The sequence below is a fragment of the Marmota monax genome, unplaced genomic scaffold (assembly GCF_021218885.2).
Source record: "Marmota monax isolate L192 unplaced genomic scaffold, Marmota_monax_Labrador192_F-V1.1 WCK01_AAM20220418_F8-fsc00017, whole genome shotgun sequence".
Classification (NCBI taxonomy): Eukaryota; Metazoa; Chordata; class Mammalia; order Rodentia; family Sciuridae; genus Marmota; species Marmota monax.
The window spans coordinates 15,398,957-15,414,065 of NW_026695241.1; the positions used below are offsets into that span (position 1 = coordinate 15,398,957).

The 15,109-nt window shown below is 40.0% G+C and overlaps 1 protein-coding gene across 1 annotated transcript; it reads left to right on the plus strand.

Annotated features, from left to right (window-relative positions):
* The first annotated feature begins 326 nt into the window (after positions 1 to 326).
* Dio2 (iodothyronine deiodinase 2) lies at positions 327 to 13,866 on the plus strand. The gene is given in 3 exon segments (XM_046440736.1): positions 327 to 624; positions 8,307 to 8,877; positions 8,880 to 13,866. Coding segments are annotated over 3 exon segments (816 nt in total). The 5' UTR covers positions 327 to 402; the 3' UTR covers positions 8,903 to 13,866.
* The last annotated feature ends 1,243 nt before the right edge of the window (positions 13,867 to 15,109 follow it).

Sequence of the window (15,109 nt, forward strand, 5' to 3'; positions counted from 1 at the left end):
TCATAGGTACTTGGAAATGAAAGTAGAGCTGCCTGTCTTTAACGGACTCTGACAGGGGTAACTGGATTAGGGACGGGTATGCCAGTTTCTTTCTTTCTTTTTTTTTTTTTTAAAACATCTTAAATCCTGAAAAAAAAGGGGCAGCAGCTCCGAATTGAATGAACTGATGGGCACACTCCAACTGCTGGGCTGGAGAGACTGAACTTGGTCTTGCCATTTCTGCTTCTTGGAAAGAGGAGACAACTTGGGCTTCTTTTTAATTTAGTTTTTCTCCTTCTCCCCCCACCCCCCACCTTCCCCTTACCTCCCCCACCCCCCCCCCTCTATCACCACCCCCCTTTTAAATAAGAGGGTGAAGGGGAACCAGAGCGCACAAGGGGACTGACTCAGGAGGCAGAGAAGATGGGTATCCTCAGCGTAGACTTGCTGATCACACTGCAAATTCTGCCAGTTTTTTTCTCCAACTGCCTCTTCCTGGCGCTCTATGACTCGGTCATTCTGCTCAAGCACGTGGTGTTGCTGTTGAGCCGCTCCAAGTCCACTCGCGGAGAGTGGCGGCGCATGCTGACCTCAGAGGGACTGCGCTGCGTCTGGAAGAGCTTCCTCCTGGATGCCTACAAACAGGTGAGCTGACCCCAGAGGGCTCCTCTTTGGGTCAACCAGGCAGGGGGGGCTAGAATGTTGGGGGCTGGAGGCCAAGGGGGCATTGGGGTGAGAGCTGTGAACTTGTATCTGGGGAACTGCCTGGTGGTTCTGTGAGGTTGAGTGAGCCTCTACCTTTACTTTCTACACCTGTTGCACAGGTTTGATTTGGGAATGACAGATATTAAGCCCTCAGGACTCTGTGTGACCTAATAACGAGTCTTTTAAATAAAGGTTCTTATTATCTTGCTGTGATTCTGGAGTAGAGGATTTTGAGCCCCTAGAATAACTTCAGGTAAAGTCAGAAAATGTTGGGGGAGGGGAGATGCTGCATTTCTTAGGCTCTTATAAAAGCAGGAATTTTGATGTTTTGCTTGATAGGAGGTGCACTTAGGAAAGACAGTTCAAAACTGTCAGAGAATTGACATCAAAATATTCCTGGTAAGTGAGACTGAGCATCACAGCAGCTTTGTTTCTGGTAGGGGTGAGAGTTAATAAGAGCAAGCCTGGGATTTCTGAGTCCCTAGTTACTGGCTATCAGTTTGTAAAACAGAGATCTGCAAAGTGCCTGTCAGGAATCCAGACTTTGTAAGGGAAACCAGATTTACTTTGTTTCTCCAAGTAAAAACATAGTGTTGTAAGAGCTGATGGATCTGCTTGGGTGTACCTTCTTCTGCCCTGAGCTTTAGAGCACAGTGGCCTGCCTTATCTCTGAGAGTGTTGTCTCCAGCTACTTTTGAAAAACCGGAGCTGAATTCTGGTGTCCGTGACTGCTTGGAGATATTGGTGGAATATTTTCAACTGAGATCTTAAGGGGCAAAGCGGAATGCTTGGTCACCTGGCCTTTGTCAGTTTGCTCCCATCCCCTACGCTCAGCAAGGATGGCTCCTGAAGACCCTCTGGGTTTGGGAAGAGATAATTCATTTGGCAAAACATTGTTACCAGAGGAGACTCTCCTGGTTTTCCCCAACAGTATTGGGGGATGTTGTAGAAGACGTCAGGATCAGGAGTCTGCGAGGAATATTGAAGCCAGGTGTTCAACGCAGTGGCACATGTAAAGCAGACAGAACCTCAGAAACCGAGACAGCAATAATAGAGGGGAAAGGGAATGAGTCCTCTGTAAATAAACACTAAAAAAAATAAAGCTCTGCACCAGGAAAATAGAAGAAGCAAGGAAGCCAGGGCAGGGTTGTTCCACTGAAAACTCAAATGTACAAGAGAAGAATATCTGTTGTGAATTAGGGAATTTTCACTGTAACACATGTCTTTTGTTATTGAGGTCACCTGCAGAGGGTTTGCATTTATTGCCCTAAAGACAGGTGAATAGTAAGAACTCTTATTAGTAAATGTCAATTCCTTGATGCAAATAGGAATGGATGCTCAAAGTCCTAATAGTAAACTCTCATTTATATCATGTATGTGGAGGCAGATGAAAAATGTGGGCAAGTAGGTGCTGAAATGATCAGATACAAATGTACATATTAAATGTGAAACTTTCATCTTCTGCTCTAAATAAAGGCAGGGAATTTGGAGGAGGATGAGTACACAGGCATATGAAATATTATTAATTAGGAAGTTCCCTCATCTGCCTCTGTATTTTGCATGTCTTAGCTGATAACATGGAAATGTCAGAGTCTTGATCTCCTTATATTAAAGTCTTGCTTTTTGGAAATACAATCAACTTTTGCTTATAAAAGAAAAAAAAATAACTTCTTGGGAGAATTTCACTTATGTGCATATATGTCTAATATAAATGTCATCTCTTCATTATATCAACTATATGAGCTATAATGTTAATCACACTTACCAAGTTTTCCCCCTACTAAGCAGCTTAGTGAGATAGAAATGGGAAAGTAAACAAATGCCTCCATAAGAAATTTGATTATTTATATTTTAACTAAAGTACAGTGTTCTGTTGTGTTGTAATACGTCATTATCCACGTTCTAGGAAATTGGAAAGGCTGAATGATTTGCTTATTCTTTTGGCATGTGGTTGGCATCTTCCTCTTCTGTCATTCTTTGTCTCTACCTACTGATTTATTACTGGCCAAGTTCATGACTGATGTTATTAGGCTTTTAATGATTTATACCATTGTTACCATGTACAGAAGCAACCCCAGGAACCAACTATCTAGAGATAAGACTGGACTGGGTGTGTAATGAGTGGAAACACTGAGGCACAGCTTGAACTGAATTTTAGTATTTTTCTGGCTTCAAGTATGACTGGGGTAGTGGTTGCTGCATTGGCTTTTGAGGGTCACTCAGAACCTCTCAAACAGGTTGAGTTACTTCACAGAATGCTGTTGCCATCTGTGCCACTGTCTTTGGGCGTGACTGTTTCTAGAGGCCCTGGAGGAGGCTCTGCCTGAGATGGCATCACAGTATTTCCTAACTTTGACTTGCATTATTGTGAGGCTACCACCCCAGAAGCAGAGTTTTCTAGAATGAGGGGCGTGTCCATGTGGGATACAACTAGACATATCCTTTTCTAGCTTTCATTCTCCTGAGTGGGGGAATGTCAGATATGTAGGAAGATATTTAGAAAAATTGTATGAAAAGTATGATCCTGTGTTTTACCCACACCAGAGGCAGCACGGATATAATTAAAAAAAAAAGAGGGAACAAAATTAAATTTAGTAGAACACTTGTTTATTAAAATACTGAAAGATTTAAAGTTAAATTGGATTGGTAAGAGGGGATTCTGTACAAAAGTTTGATTGAAAAGACAGTCTATAGAAACTCATGAGAGACTCTAAAGTCAGTAAGAGATGTTTGTTATTTAAGTTTCTTGAGTCGGTGTCATTGCATCTGAACACTGGATCCTTGTGCTGGTGTGCAAAGACTCAGAAAACACAACCAATAAGCAAACTTTCCTGTCTGGGAGTCCGGCTCTTGCCTAAATGAAGTGTAAAAGTCAATACACAGTATGGATGCTGACAAGCAGTTCAGTTTCTGCACGGTTAATATTGCAGCGATACAGAAAACATATTCATTTGAACCTGTAATTTGGATTCTGAAAGGGTCTCTTTAACATTCTCCTCCTCCTCTTCATTCACCTCCAGCCTTTTGACACAAGTTCCTACAATGGAAAATGGCTCCTTTAAGAGAGAGACTGTCCCCCAAATATCACAAAGAAGGCCACAGCCAGGGCTTGTCCATCACTTGGCTAACTCACTGGGACATGATAGGGCTCACAGCTGCTTTTTCTAGGTACAAATGAAAGAATTGGCGAAGACAGGCACTGAGCTTAGAAGGAGTAGGTAGGTTGTTCTTTAGCCCTGACTTACCTGGCCAATCTGAAGGCAAGTGGTTAAATCTCTGCTTGATGGTTGCTTGATCATGTTTCCAAGGCTGTTGATGTAGCCTGGTGATTATATCAAAGATTTTGAGAACTTCCTGGTGTTAATAAAGCCAGTTCCAGGACTTTGGATAGCAAGGAGTATGTGTAAATATTCTGCCACGCACCCATCCCCCCATTTGTAAGATTCACTTTTCTTTTTGTCATGAGACTATATGGATAGTTTATGCAAAATCCATTCTCTGGAAAGCAAAGCAAAGCAAAACAAAGAAACAAGAAGAAGAAGAAGAAAAAAAAAACACCAAGGTTAGTGGTATATGCTCTGTTTCTGCTCTCACTGGATGAATGGATCTTTCTTCCCCTTGCCCTGCATTTCACAGTCCAGAAGCAGCATCCTCTTCCCTTATGCCCTGAATGGTGTCAGTGAAAGGAATCCCAACATCAAGGGAATCATATGTTTATACTTGCTATGTATTTATGCTCATGTTCACACTCACAAACACGTCTCTTGCAGCCCCTGAACTTGGGCCAGAGATCCCTCTGTTGTAAACATGCAAATTCTTTATTTGCTGCCTTTGTTGGTGTTGTTCATGTCGCTTGCAAAAGCATAAGAAAGGACAACTGTACTAGGTGCAGATGAGAGAGATAAAAGTCAGTGATGACGATATCACATTTTACGTATGTCCTTTCTGATCCTTGTGAAATAAAGGGACCCTTTGGGAACATCGGAACTTCAAGACCAATTAGTGGAAATGATGCTTCTTGTGTTTGGGCATTAAATACTGGGCAGGGTTCTCTTTAGAGTGGCTAATGCTGGCAGGGAAAGAGGTACCGACCTAATTACTCTTCCGCAAGAGTAAAAAATGCCTTTTGAATGCCTCTTTGGCAAATATGTCTCATTAAGGACAAAAACCAAACACAAACCCTCTAAGAAGGAGAAATTAAGATGATAGGTAACTTGTGGCCAGGAGACTTTCTGTGCCACTGTGGGAAATTAAAACAAAGTTTGGGAGTACCAGGGGATAACTTGTTTTTGTTGAGCTTCTTTCCTGCAGCCTTAATGTTATTATGGGACCAACTTTATTTTCTTCATCATCTTGGCTCCGTGTCAAGGAATGCTTTCCTCCTGGGGAGAGCAAAGAATTCTCCACCGTGGAAGAAGATGGTGATTCTCCAATTCCATCTCAGCAGGGTTGTTAACCAAGCAAACCAAGAAATTCTGCATTGGAAACTCTGGTCTAATAGGAATTTAATTTTCATGGCAATCAAACCCAGAGATGAGAATGAACAGTAATGTCCTTTGAAAAGGTTTTTGTTTTGTTTAGAGCAAACTGAAATCTCTTCTTCTTTAGTTGTCCTTTATCAGGTTTTAGCAAAGATGGACAGTTTATGATTAGTTATATGATGCTTGCAAAAGCAGACCATGGGTCAATTAATATTTGGACTTATGGATCACAGGTGTCTGTTTTTCCTTCTTAGCATTATTAATAGCATTAATCATACCTATGCATAATCTCTTACCTGGTCACCTTCATGAATGAGAATATCTGTGCATTTATGACATTCTAGCCTATAGTTGAATCCTGTGGCGGCTCAACACAATAAAGAAGATTAGCCACATTTGTTTTCTTCACTAACCAGCTGAGATAATCAAGAGCAAATCAACACCATCAGGTGTTGATTGTGGCAGTAATCTACAGGAGGTCTCTGGGATTCATATTTCTCAATTTATCTGCCTCAGTGAGTTTATCCATCATCCAAATGTGATTATTTCACTGTGGGTCAAGTTTATTATTAAGTGTAAAATTCCTCACTGATCCAGGATTATAACAACAAGCATTTATGATAATCCATTCAACAAAAATTTTAAAACGTGTGCATCCTAGCCTAACAAAATGCTAACTTCCCCTCCCCAAAGAGCATCACGTGTTTGGTAACTTTCCTAATTTTTAACTTTAGAGTGACAGTGTTGTACTTGTCCTGGATTTTCTAAGGCATACTAGTCAAATTTGGAAAGACTTCTTTGGACGAATTGTCCGTTCCAAGAAGAGAAGTGTGTATTAACTTTCTAAGAAAATTCACTGCAGGTAACAACAGATCACCTGTGATCAAAGCATCAAATAAGATTATTCAGTTGAATAGTCAGGAATAACACAAGGGATCAACAGGTCTGCTTAGGTGAGAGTTAGAGGCCCATTTATCAAGACCACACAATTGTTTGGAGGCCTCATCAATGACTCCAAAATGCAGGGGGATGTTTTCACTCCCCCCAAACCTAACAGTCAATAGTACAGAGATTATTTTTCTCCTGCGTGAAGGTTGCTTACTTAATCAGACGTCTTTATAGTGATATGAATGCATTTAGGTTGTCTTATGTTGAGTATGTTGAGGAGCACAGCACACACAGCTCTGTTAAAAGCAACTCTTCTAGAATAATTACTACTATCCTAGTAGAAAAGATCTAATGAGAAGGTGATGGGGATGCCGGTCACCACCTGCATCTACAAAAAATAACCCATAGAGCCCATAGATTAAAAAGGGTTTAAAATCTTTAAAATATGTATCTTTTAAGTGTGAAGTATCTTTTAGTACATCAAAGACTAGCAGAGTTCACCTGAAATAATCCAGTTAAAGGTGGCTTCTCAGATTCCCCCATCTAGAGTCATTTGCGGATTAGCCAAGAAAATTAATATAATAATTTCCCACGGGTAGTGACTGAACCCAGATGTGTTTGTTTAAATCACACCAACAGCTTTCTTGTCTGAGGAGAAAGATGATTATTTTAATAATTCTTTTAGGAAACAAATAGTACCTGTTTCAAACCTGCCCTGCTAAGATTTTTGAGAAGGGAGAGAAAGAACTTCTTTTCTTTCTCTAGTGTTAAAATGAGTTATGCATTAACATTGGATAGAAGCCACTGAATAAAAGCCTGGGTGTTTTTTAATCAGTTTGGATTGTTACATCTTAAACAATTCACTTCTAAGTGACTTCAGTCAGCAGCAGCGTTATGTGTGGCTGTATTTATATGAGGGGAAATAAGTCGATCTAGTTGGAAGTGTTTTGTAATATTAAAGATAGTGTGTAAGAATCAATTTTACTGCCATAAGCTCTCCCTAATGTTATTGGCTTTGATTAAACCATTCTAGGGAAAGATCCAATTGTGTTAATTCAAACTGAAGTAATTGGCTCTTTTATGTTGCCTGCTTTTTATTATCAATTTACAGATCTAAAGGCCACAAACTTTCTTTTATTATTCAGTATTCAACTATTTTAACTGTGTGCACCTATTTTAACATGGCACGATACCTGACTATACTTCTTTCACCTGGAAATTTTTATCATTCAGAGGAGCTTGTTGATAAATTATATGATAGAAAAATGTGTAGCTTGTGACTTCCTAGATAAAGGGGGGGGGGCAAATAAATAAACAAAAACACATGAAAAATGAGAAATTAACCAACGGTAGGATTATGTTTTAGTTTTTAGTGAAAATTATAAGGTTCTAGTCATAAGAACCATACCGAAGCAGTAACAGTGAAAAACTCCAGGGAGGCCTCATGCTGGGGAGGAGCCCCAATCTCTTCTCAGGATTATTTATTTATTTTAAACACAGGATTTCCCAAGAAAAGTGTTATTTTCTTTCAGAGGGTATACTGATAATGCAGTAGGCTAGCTGATAATGCAATATACACTCATGCAGAGCTTTCCAGTGCTCTTTTCCTTATATTATTCTCTAATAACTGTATGAGGAAGACAGGTGTTATTATCTCAGTTCTATAGATGGGAAATTGCTGTAGAGTTTGGGTCAGTAGTCCTTGTCGTCAGTGATGGGTTCCAGACTTTCTGGCTCTGGCCAGGATTGGAGCCCATTTGTGTTATTGTACCTTGGTTGAGATTAAAAAGCTTAGTACCATAGGTGAAAATTTAGGTGATGCCTGAGTATTTTATAATTCAAAAAGAGGCGGTATATCCCAAGACCCTGATAATGTGTCTTGAAGGAGACCATTTGCTTCTAACTTTGAAAATGAAGTCAATTAATCACTTGCTTGCTAAGTATTGACAGCAAAGTAAGGCTCGTAAAGAATACCAACCTCAACTTAATTATGAAAAGAGGTAACTGCAGTGTCTTCCAAGATGAAAAGAATTACTATACAGATGAGAAAGATCCTTATTCTCTTGGCCATCCTTTATGTCACCTGTCATGCCTCCTTTTTCCTCAAATCAATATACGTTTGCCCACAGCCTCTGAAGGAAATTCCACTTTTTATTAGGGTCAATTGTATTAGAGTCAGTTTTATTAGAGTGAATTGAAGCAGCAATGTGTTTAATATGGAATTCTTTCTTTCTCTTATGCCTTCACCATTAGGTGAAGTTGGGTGAAGACGCCCCCAATTCCAGTGTGGTACATGTGTCCAGTCCTGAAGGCGGTAACCATGGTGGAAGTGGCGCCCAGGAGAAGACCTCGGATGGAGCAGAATGCCACCTTCTTGACTTTGCCAGTCCGGAGCGCCCACTGGTGGTCAACTTTGGTTCAGCCACTTGACCTCCTTTTACTAGCCAGCTACCTGCCTTCAGCAAACTGGTGGAAGAGTTTTCATCAGTGGCGGACTTCCTGTTGGTCTACATTGATGAGGCTCATCCTTCAGATGGTTGGGCGGTGCCTGGGGACTCCTCTTTGTCTTTTGAGGTGAAGAAGCACCGGAATCAGGAAGATCGATGTGCAGCGGCCCAGCAGCTTCTGGAGCGTTTCTCCTTGCCGCCCCAGTGCCGGGTTGTGGCTGACCGCATGGACAACAATGCCAATGTAGCTTACGGGGTAGCCTTTGAACGTGTGTGCATTGTGCAGAGACAGAAGATTGCTTATCTAGGAGGAAAGGGCCCCTTCTGCTACAACCTTCAAGAAGTCCGGCTTTGGCTGGAGAAGAATTTCAGCAAGAGATGAATTCTAGATTAGCTGGTTAAAGGTATGATTGTAATAGAGCTTATTATTTTTAAAAAGATATTATATAAAGGAGAGGAAACGAAGAACTGAATCCACTATGTCACCTGAGGCCCATTGCCTCACCGAAAGACAGGACAGGCGTTTACCTGTCAGAAGAACATAAACCTCTAACATCCCAGTACTTCTTTAACTACTCAAATGTCATTGGGCTAAATAGTAGCCCTGTTACCTCTCTTCTTGGGGAGAACCCCTGAGTGAAAAGATCCAAGTTGGGAAGGAAGAAATTCTGATTTCGGTGGGTGTTCATTCTTCCTTGAGAAAGAAGTGGTATCGCTGATGCAAGCGAACCCAAGGGTTACCTGAATAATTACTGTGTTAGGGAAGCTATTATCCATGTAAAGGTAAAGTCTGTCACCTAGGCTTTAGACAGCATGGGTAGAGCCCAACTGGAAAGTTCCCAAATACTGACTTATAATGCATCCTTGAACTCGGGCCACTTGGTCAAGGCCTTGGTGTTTCATGTGTTAGAGTAGGTGCTAGCCAAAGCATTTCCTGCCAGGTGTATTTGTAGATACCAGGGATGATTCCTCAATCTGCACATTTAGAATGACCGTCTGAAATTTGAGGGTTACTCTCTAGGCAGATGGAGACAACTGGAAAAAAAATCAAAGTACCAGCTAGGAAAGAGAGGAGGCAGAAAGATTAGAAGACTTCCCAGAGTTTCACCTTGAAACTTACACAGGGAGACTAATTTGTTAGCCCCCGAAACATAGAAACTTTATAAAGACAGAAAAGTAAAAAAATTATCTAAAAATAGCATAGAGAAAACATGTGAAAACAAGATATTTATCATATATTTCTATGTTGAGGGTGAAAAGGGGATTGAAAGGAAAACACCCCACATGCTTAAATAAGTGTGCTATTGAGGACTTTTTTTGTGTAATAATTACTTTATGAAACATGCATATGGTGTATATGTTTCAGTGGGTGAATTATACTTCATGATACCTGTCCAGGGGAACCCCAGTGGGCCTGATGGTGCTGGGCTGTTATTCCCAGTTCCTGCACTTATAATGTGGCTCTACTCATTCCTAGTCTCAGTCTACAGAGGTTGCCGAGCTGAATGCATTTGGGGGCAGTACCCTGGCCATTCAGCTACAGCTGTGTTTTCCTCCCAAAGTAGGTGAACTACAGTGAATTAAAGGTGATCATTCTTTCTTCATTTGCAAAATTGGAGAAAGTTTAATTCCTATCAATAATTTTGGAATCACTCATACAAGGCTACCCTTAGTATCAGGGAATTGGATAAAATGGGTTTTCTATTGACATTTGAATTTCAAGTTTGTCCTTTAGTCCCCATAGCTGAGGTTCAGTAATCTAAGATCCCAAGAGCACATACTTGTAATTATATATATCTTGTTTCCCTTTAAGATTAAAAACAATATAGTTTTATATGTAAGTAATATCTAAAGATTGTAACCCCCAAAAGAATAGACAACAATTTTGTACCATATTTTTTTATTTTAAAAAATTTGAGTATATTATCAAACCACAGTATATAGTTTAAAGGCACTAACGTTCTTATGTCCATTTCATTAATAGCTGTATCATAAAATAAAGCTAATAGGAAAAGATAATCAAAACTTGAACGTATCTTCTTAAACTAGTTGCCTGAAATGAGAAAAAAGTGGGAAACTGGGTGTGCAGGAACCTAAAGTATTTAAAGAAAAACTGGAGCAAGAAATCAGTCCTATCACAAACTGGTATATTGTTTAGATATTAAAGCTCCATCGTGACACAATTATTTTTTTACAACATCTAAACTTTCCAATGTTTTAAGTTCTACTAACGAAGACCCACAAGCAAACAAAGCAAAATTTGAAAATGTGATGTTATCTCATGAATTGCTGTAAAACCATACAGAGGCTAGATGGTTTCAGATTCCGCCATTGTTAAATTCTACAGTCAACCTTATCGGTAGCCCCCGTTGATTTTTGTCTTCAAAATGGTGTTGAGATTTATGTGGTGCCCAGCAAAGTAAAATGACAAATTGGTAGCAGCACACCCACATCGCTGTCCTTAAACTTCCCCTTTGTTCTAAGTGTGCGGATAATGGAACAGGATGTCAGAGAAGCTGGTGGGGGGATGAGATTTGGCTAACACAGTGCTAGTCATCTGGGGAAAAGGATGTTGGAAAAATCACCCATTTGTGCTCTATTTATAAAGAAAGAAGGTTTTGTGTGTGTGTGTATGTGGGCATGCAGACAATTCTTCTCCCAGAGGGAACTCTGAAGGAGAAATGAAGCAGAGGAAGTAAACATACAAAGGTATAAGCTGATTGTTAGGGAGACAGACATGTTCAGTAGAACATGGAAGAGGTACCGGAAGAAAGGCAGTTGAAGGGCCAATGGAGAAAGTGGATTGACAAAGCTCAGGAATCCTACAATATGTAGAATGGCTTGGTCTTATCAGTGTTTTGATAAGCCTGTAATTATGTAACCTATTTATCTCAACATAAACTTTTATGATATCCTATGATGTGTCTTTTGTAAAATTAAGAAGAATTCATTCTTGGAGATTAAGGAAAACCAGTGCTTAGCTGATATGCTCAAAGAAATGATTAGATTGTTGATATCCACTCATGATGTGTTTTATAATATATGCTCCTTTTATGAAAATTGATAGTTGTAATTCTCACAAGGAAAAAAAATATATATATATAGAACTCTGAGTTTTTTCTCTTAGCACCTAACCCCCACCCAACCCCCACTCATAGACTGTGTTTACATGGAACTATCACTTCAGCCTCTTAAGCTGAGTGAGCTTGTCTAGTATTGAAATAGTTCCCAAGAAATTTTAGATATTATCATAACATCTGGATTTACTCAAACATTTACTGTTTGAACTATCCAAAACTGACTTTGTTGCTTAGAGAAAATATTAGTGGCATTTACAATGACTTTCTTGAATGGGCATGAATGAAATGCCTGCACAATAATCTAAAAGTATTTTTTACAGCTATGAAAGTGTGACTGACCTTCTTAGAGGCAAACTAGTTACGTTCTTGCTTTGTGTAGCTAAAGTGGCAGCCATTTAACCTAAATGACTTCTGTCTTCACATTTTGGATCTTTAATCCCATGTCTTTAATCCTATGTCTCATTCATAGAATGTGTCCCTGATTTTTGAAATATCAACTTCAAATTTAGTTAAATTCTTACCCCATTAACCAAGAGATGTTTATTCTCTGATCAGGGAGGGAAGAAAAACCTATTGTCTTTCATTTTGACTGAGTATATTTCACTGCTAGGGCTTTTGAATAACAACTATGAAACATAGCGAGGTTATGTGTAGGGGCTGCCTTGCTGCCTAAAATACCAGAGTGGCAGGTTAAAGACAACATTGGGGGGCTTTGGGAAAATTCTCAGGTGGATACAAGGTGCCCTTGGCATGCCCTAACGCCTATTCCCACAGCAAGAAGAATTTGCTGGTTTTTAGGACTTCCAATTCTGAATATCATAAGAGAATGAACATGGACATTTGTTCCATCTGACTTCTGACTGAAGGTTTGGAAAATACGTTTAATTAGAATCCCCTGGCTATTGCAAAGAGGAAAATGTAGACACTACGTCTGCTCCATCTGAGGATTGATGGAAACCTTTACTAGCATTCAGAGGTTTTCAGAACATGTGCAATGTCATGTCTCTGAGAAGTGGAGATCAAACGATAAGTCTTTTAATTCTAGGAGCTTTTCAAGAAATGATGCTGTCAAAAATCAGAACTTACAAGTATATTTAATTATATCCCAACTTCCTCGTTTGCCTTCAACTTAGGAGCCAAACCCATTGTTCATGTGAACTTGCAGAATGGGACGTAAACACCAACTGCTGTTTGCTAATGGTGCTATCTTAGTCTTGTCCTGAAGCCCTCCTTGAAAGGAAGGAACTGAGCTGGGTAAGGGAGGAAAGTTGTGCACTGGATAAGAACCAGCCTCTGAGGGTTTGGTCTGCTGAGGTGGAAAGATTTGAAAAGAAAGTTCTTAGGGTTGGAGGAAGGCTGCTGAGTGCCCCTGAGTGACTAGGATGAGCAAAGCACTGGGCTACTTCCTAAAGCCCTGTGTTCCAGATTGCACCACAAACAAGGTCTCAGACTGGACAGACCCAGCTCTGTTCCAAGCGGAGTCTGAACCGCAGAGAGCGAGCGCACAGATATCCAAACAAGACTTCTCATGCCAGTCAGGGCCGCCTGCCCGTCTTGGGCAGCAGCACCAGAGCTCCAGGGAGTTTATTTAATATTTACTGGAGACTTCGGAGACCTGGCAGATGTTTAATGAAGTCACTATTTTGGCTCGAACTGCCCTCCCCCCTCCACCTGGGGGGGGGGGGAAGCAAACAGGTAAACATATAAATGAAAGAAGCCCACAGAAAGGGATGGGAAATAAATAAAATTCTCTCAAGACTTGTCCAGCCCATGTTGCTGGTCAGTGTGGTTTTTATGTGTTAGGATTGGGGGATGTGGAGACATGAGTGTCCAGTACTTTATAACCAAAGCAATTACAAGATATTGGGTAGGGAATGTTGGCCAGTTCTGTTTAGTTTTGCATCACATTATCACTGGACTCCCTAGCCCAAGTGATCGGGCACCCGAAGAGGGAGACGGAGATGTGCAGAGTTGACCAGTGTGCGAATGATAACTACTGACGAAAGAGTCCTTGACTCAGTTAGTGGTTGGATGTGGTCACATTAGTTTGCCTCTCCCCATCTCTGTCTCCCTAGCAAGGAGAATACTCGGGACATGATGCTGAGAGTCCTGGGTAACTGTGGTGAGAATGTATGTGTGTATATCTCTGCTGCTCTGTTGCAGAAAAAGAAGTGCTTTGGACACTATCAGTAGAAAGAGTGTTATTATATTGGTGCCGAGTGGTATGTGTGCTTTTACAATTTGTTCTTGTATTTTAATAAACTTTGAATAAAACAATAGAGTTACTCTTTGGTTCTATTTGTTTATTTTTAAATTACTTTCTAGACCTTGCCTCAGGCTGGAACACATTCACGGTTGACAAGGAAAAGAGAATCCGTCACTCCAATATTTATTCCTTGGTATTCGTGGGCAAAGGAGCCAGCGATGCCAGATTATTTTAATCTCATGCTGTGTGCCAGAGTCTTCAAGGAAATCAAGACAAGTTAAAAGAAAACCTTCAGTTACTTTCCATATTTATGAACAAGACACAAACAGGATTCATGGAAAGGGGCCCGTTTAAGAAACTGGAACAAACTTTAACTTTGTTAAACTCACATCACAGGTTTTCTAAGTGTGATAAATGAACTTCCCAGGAAGCTGGTTGAAGCAACACAGACAAAAACACACACACACACACACACACACGTCATGTATACACAGATATTATTTGTTATGTGGTTGACAGTGTAATGATGTATAATAAAAACATTTAAACACATTTATAGTAAGCATTTTCCACTATGAGAAGGTGTAATGACATGAATGACAAATGGAGACAGTAGCTTGTTAATAACAAGGGATATATTTGTAACATGGTTAAATATGGGACTTTTGTACCTTAAAATGGTTGACTTCTCTAAAGTCTCAGTATCTCCCGAGACTCTGAGCTTGCTCATGACTTTTTACACAAAAATTTCATGAACATCTGAAGCATCTTACAAAATATTGTAGAATTTTAACACAATATCAAAATATCATTACTTTGACAATTGTTTGTTGAATTTCCATTTTTTGCTGGGCCCTATACTAGGTCCAATATCATGTGCAAAAGCAGTATAGCTAAGCTTTTACAGACACAATTCCCTAAAGAATTTATGAACAAGATTAGGTAGAGGGGAGATTGTCAGATTAGGTAGAGAGGAATAAAGGGAGGGGAGGGGCTATGGGGATAGCATAGTAGAATGAATCAGACACTATTACCCTATGTACATATCTAACTATACAACTGGTGGGATTCTACATCATAGACAACCAGAAGAATGAAAAATTATACTCCATATGTATATGATGTCACATATAACTAATGAGAACAACAGCAACAACAAAAACTCTAAAACTCAATCTTAAAAAATGTAGGATTTATTGGATGATAGAACCAAGCCCTGCAGATGATTGGGATGAATCTTTCCCCAGGAACAGCTGGGTCCAGGGTCTTTGAGCCGTTCAGTGGTAGACCTTTTGTCTCTGCTATTTTCTTACTCTCTGATTT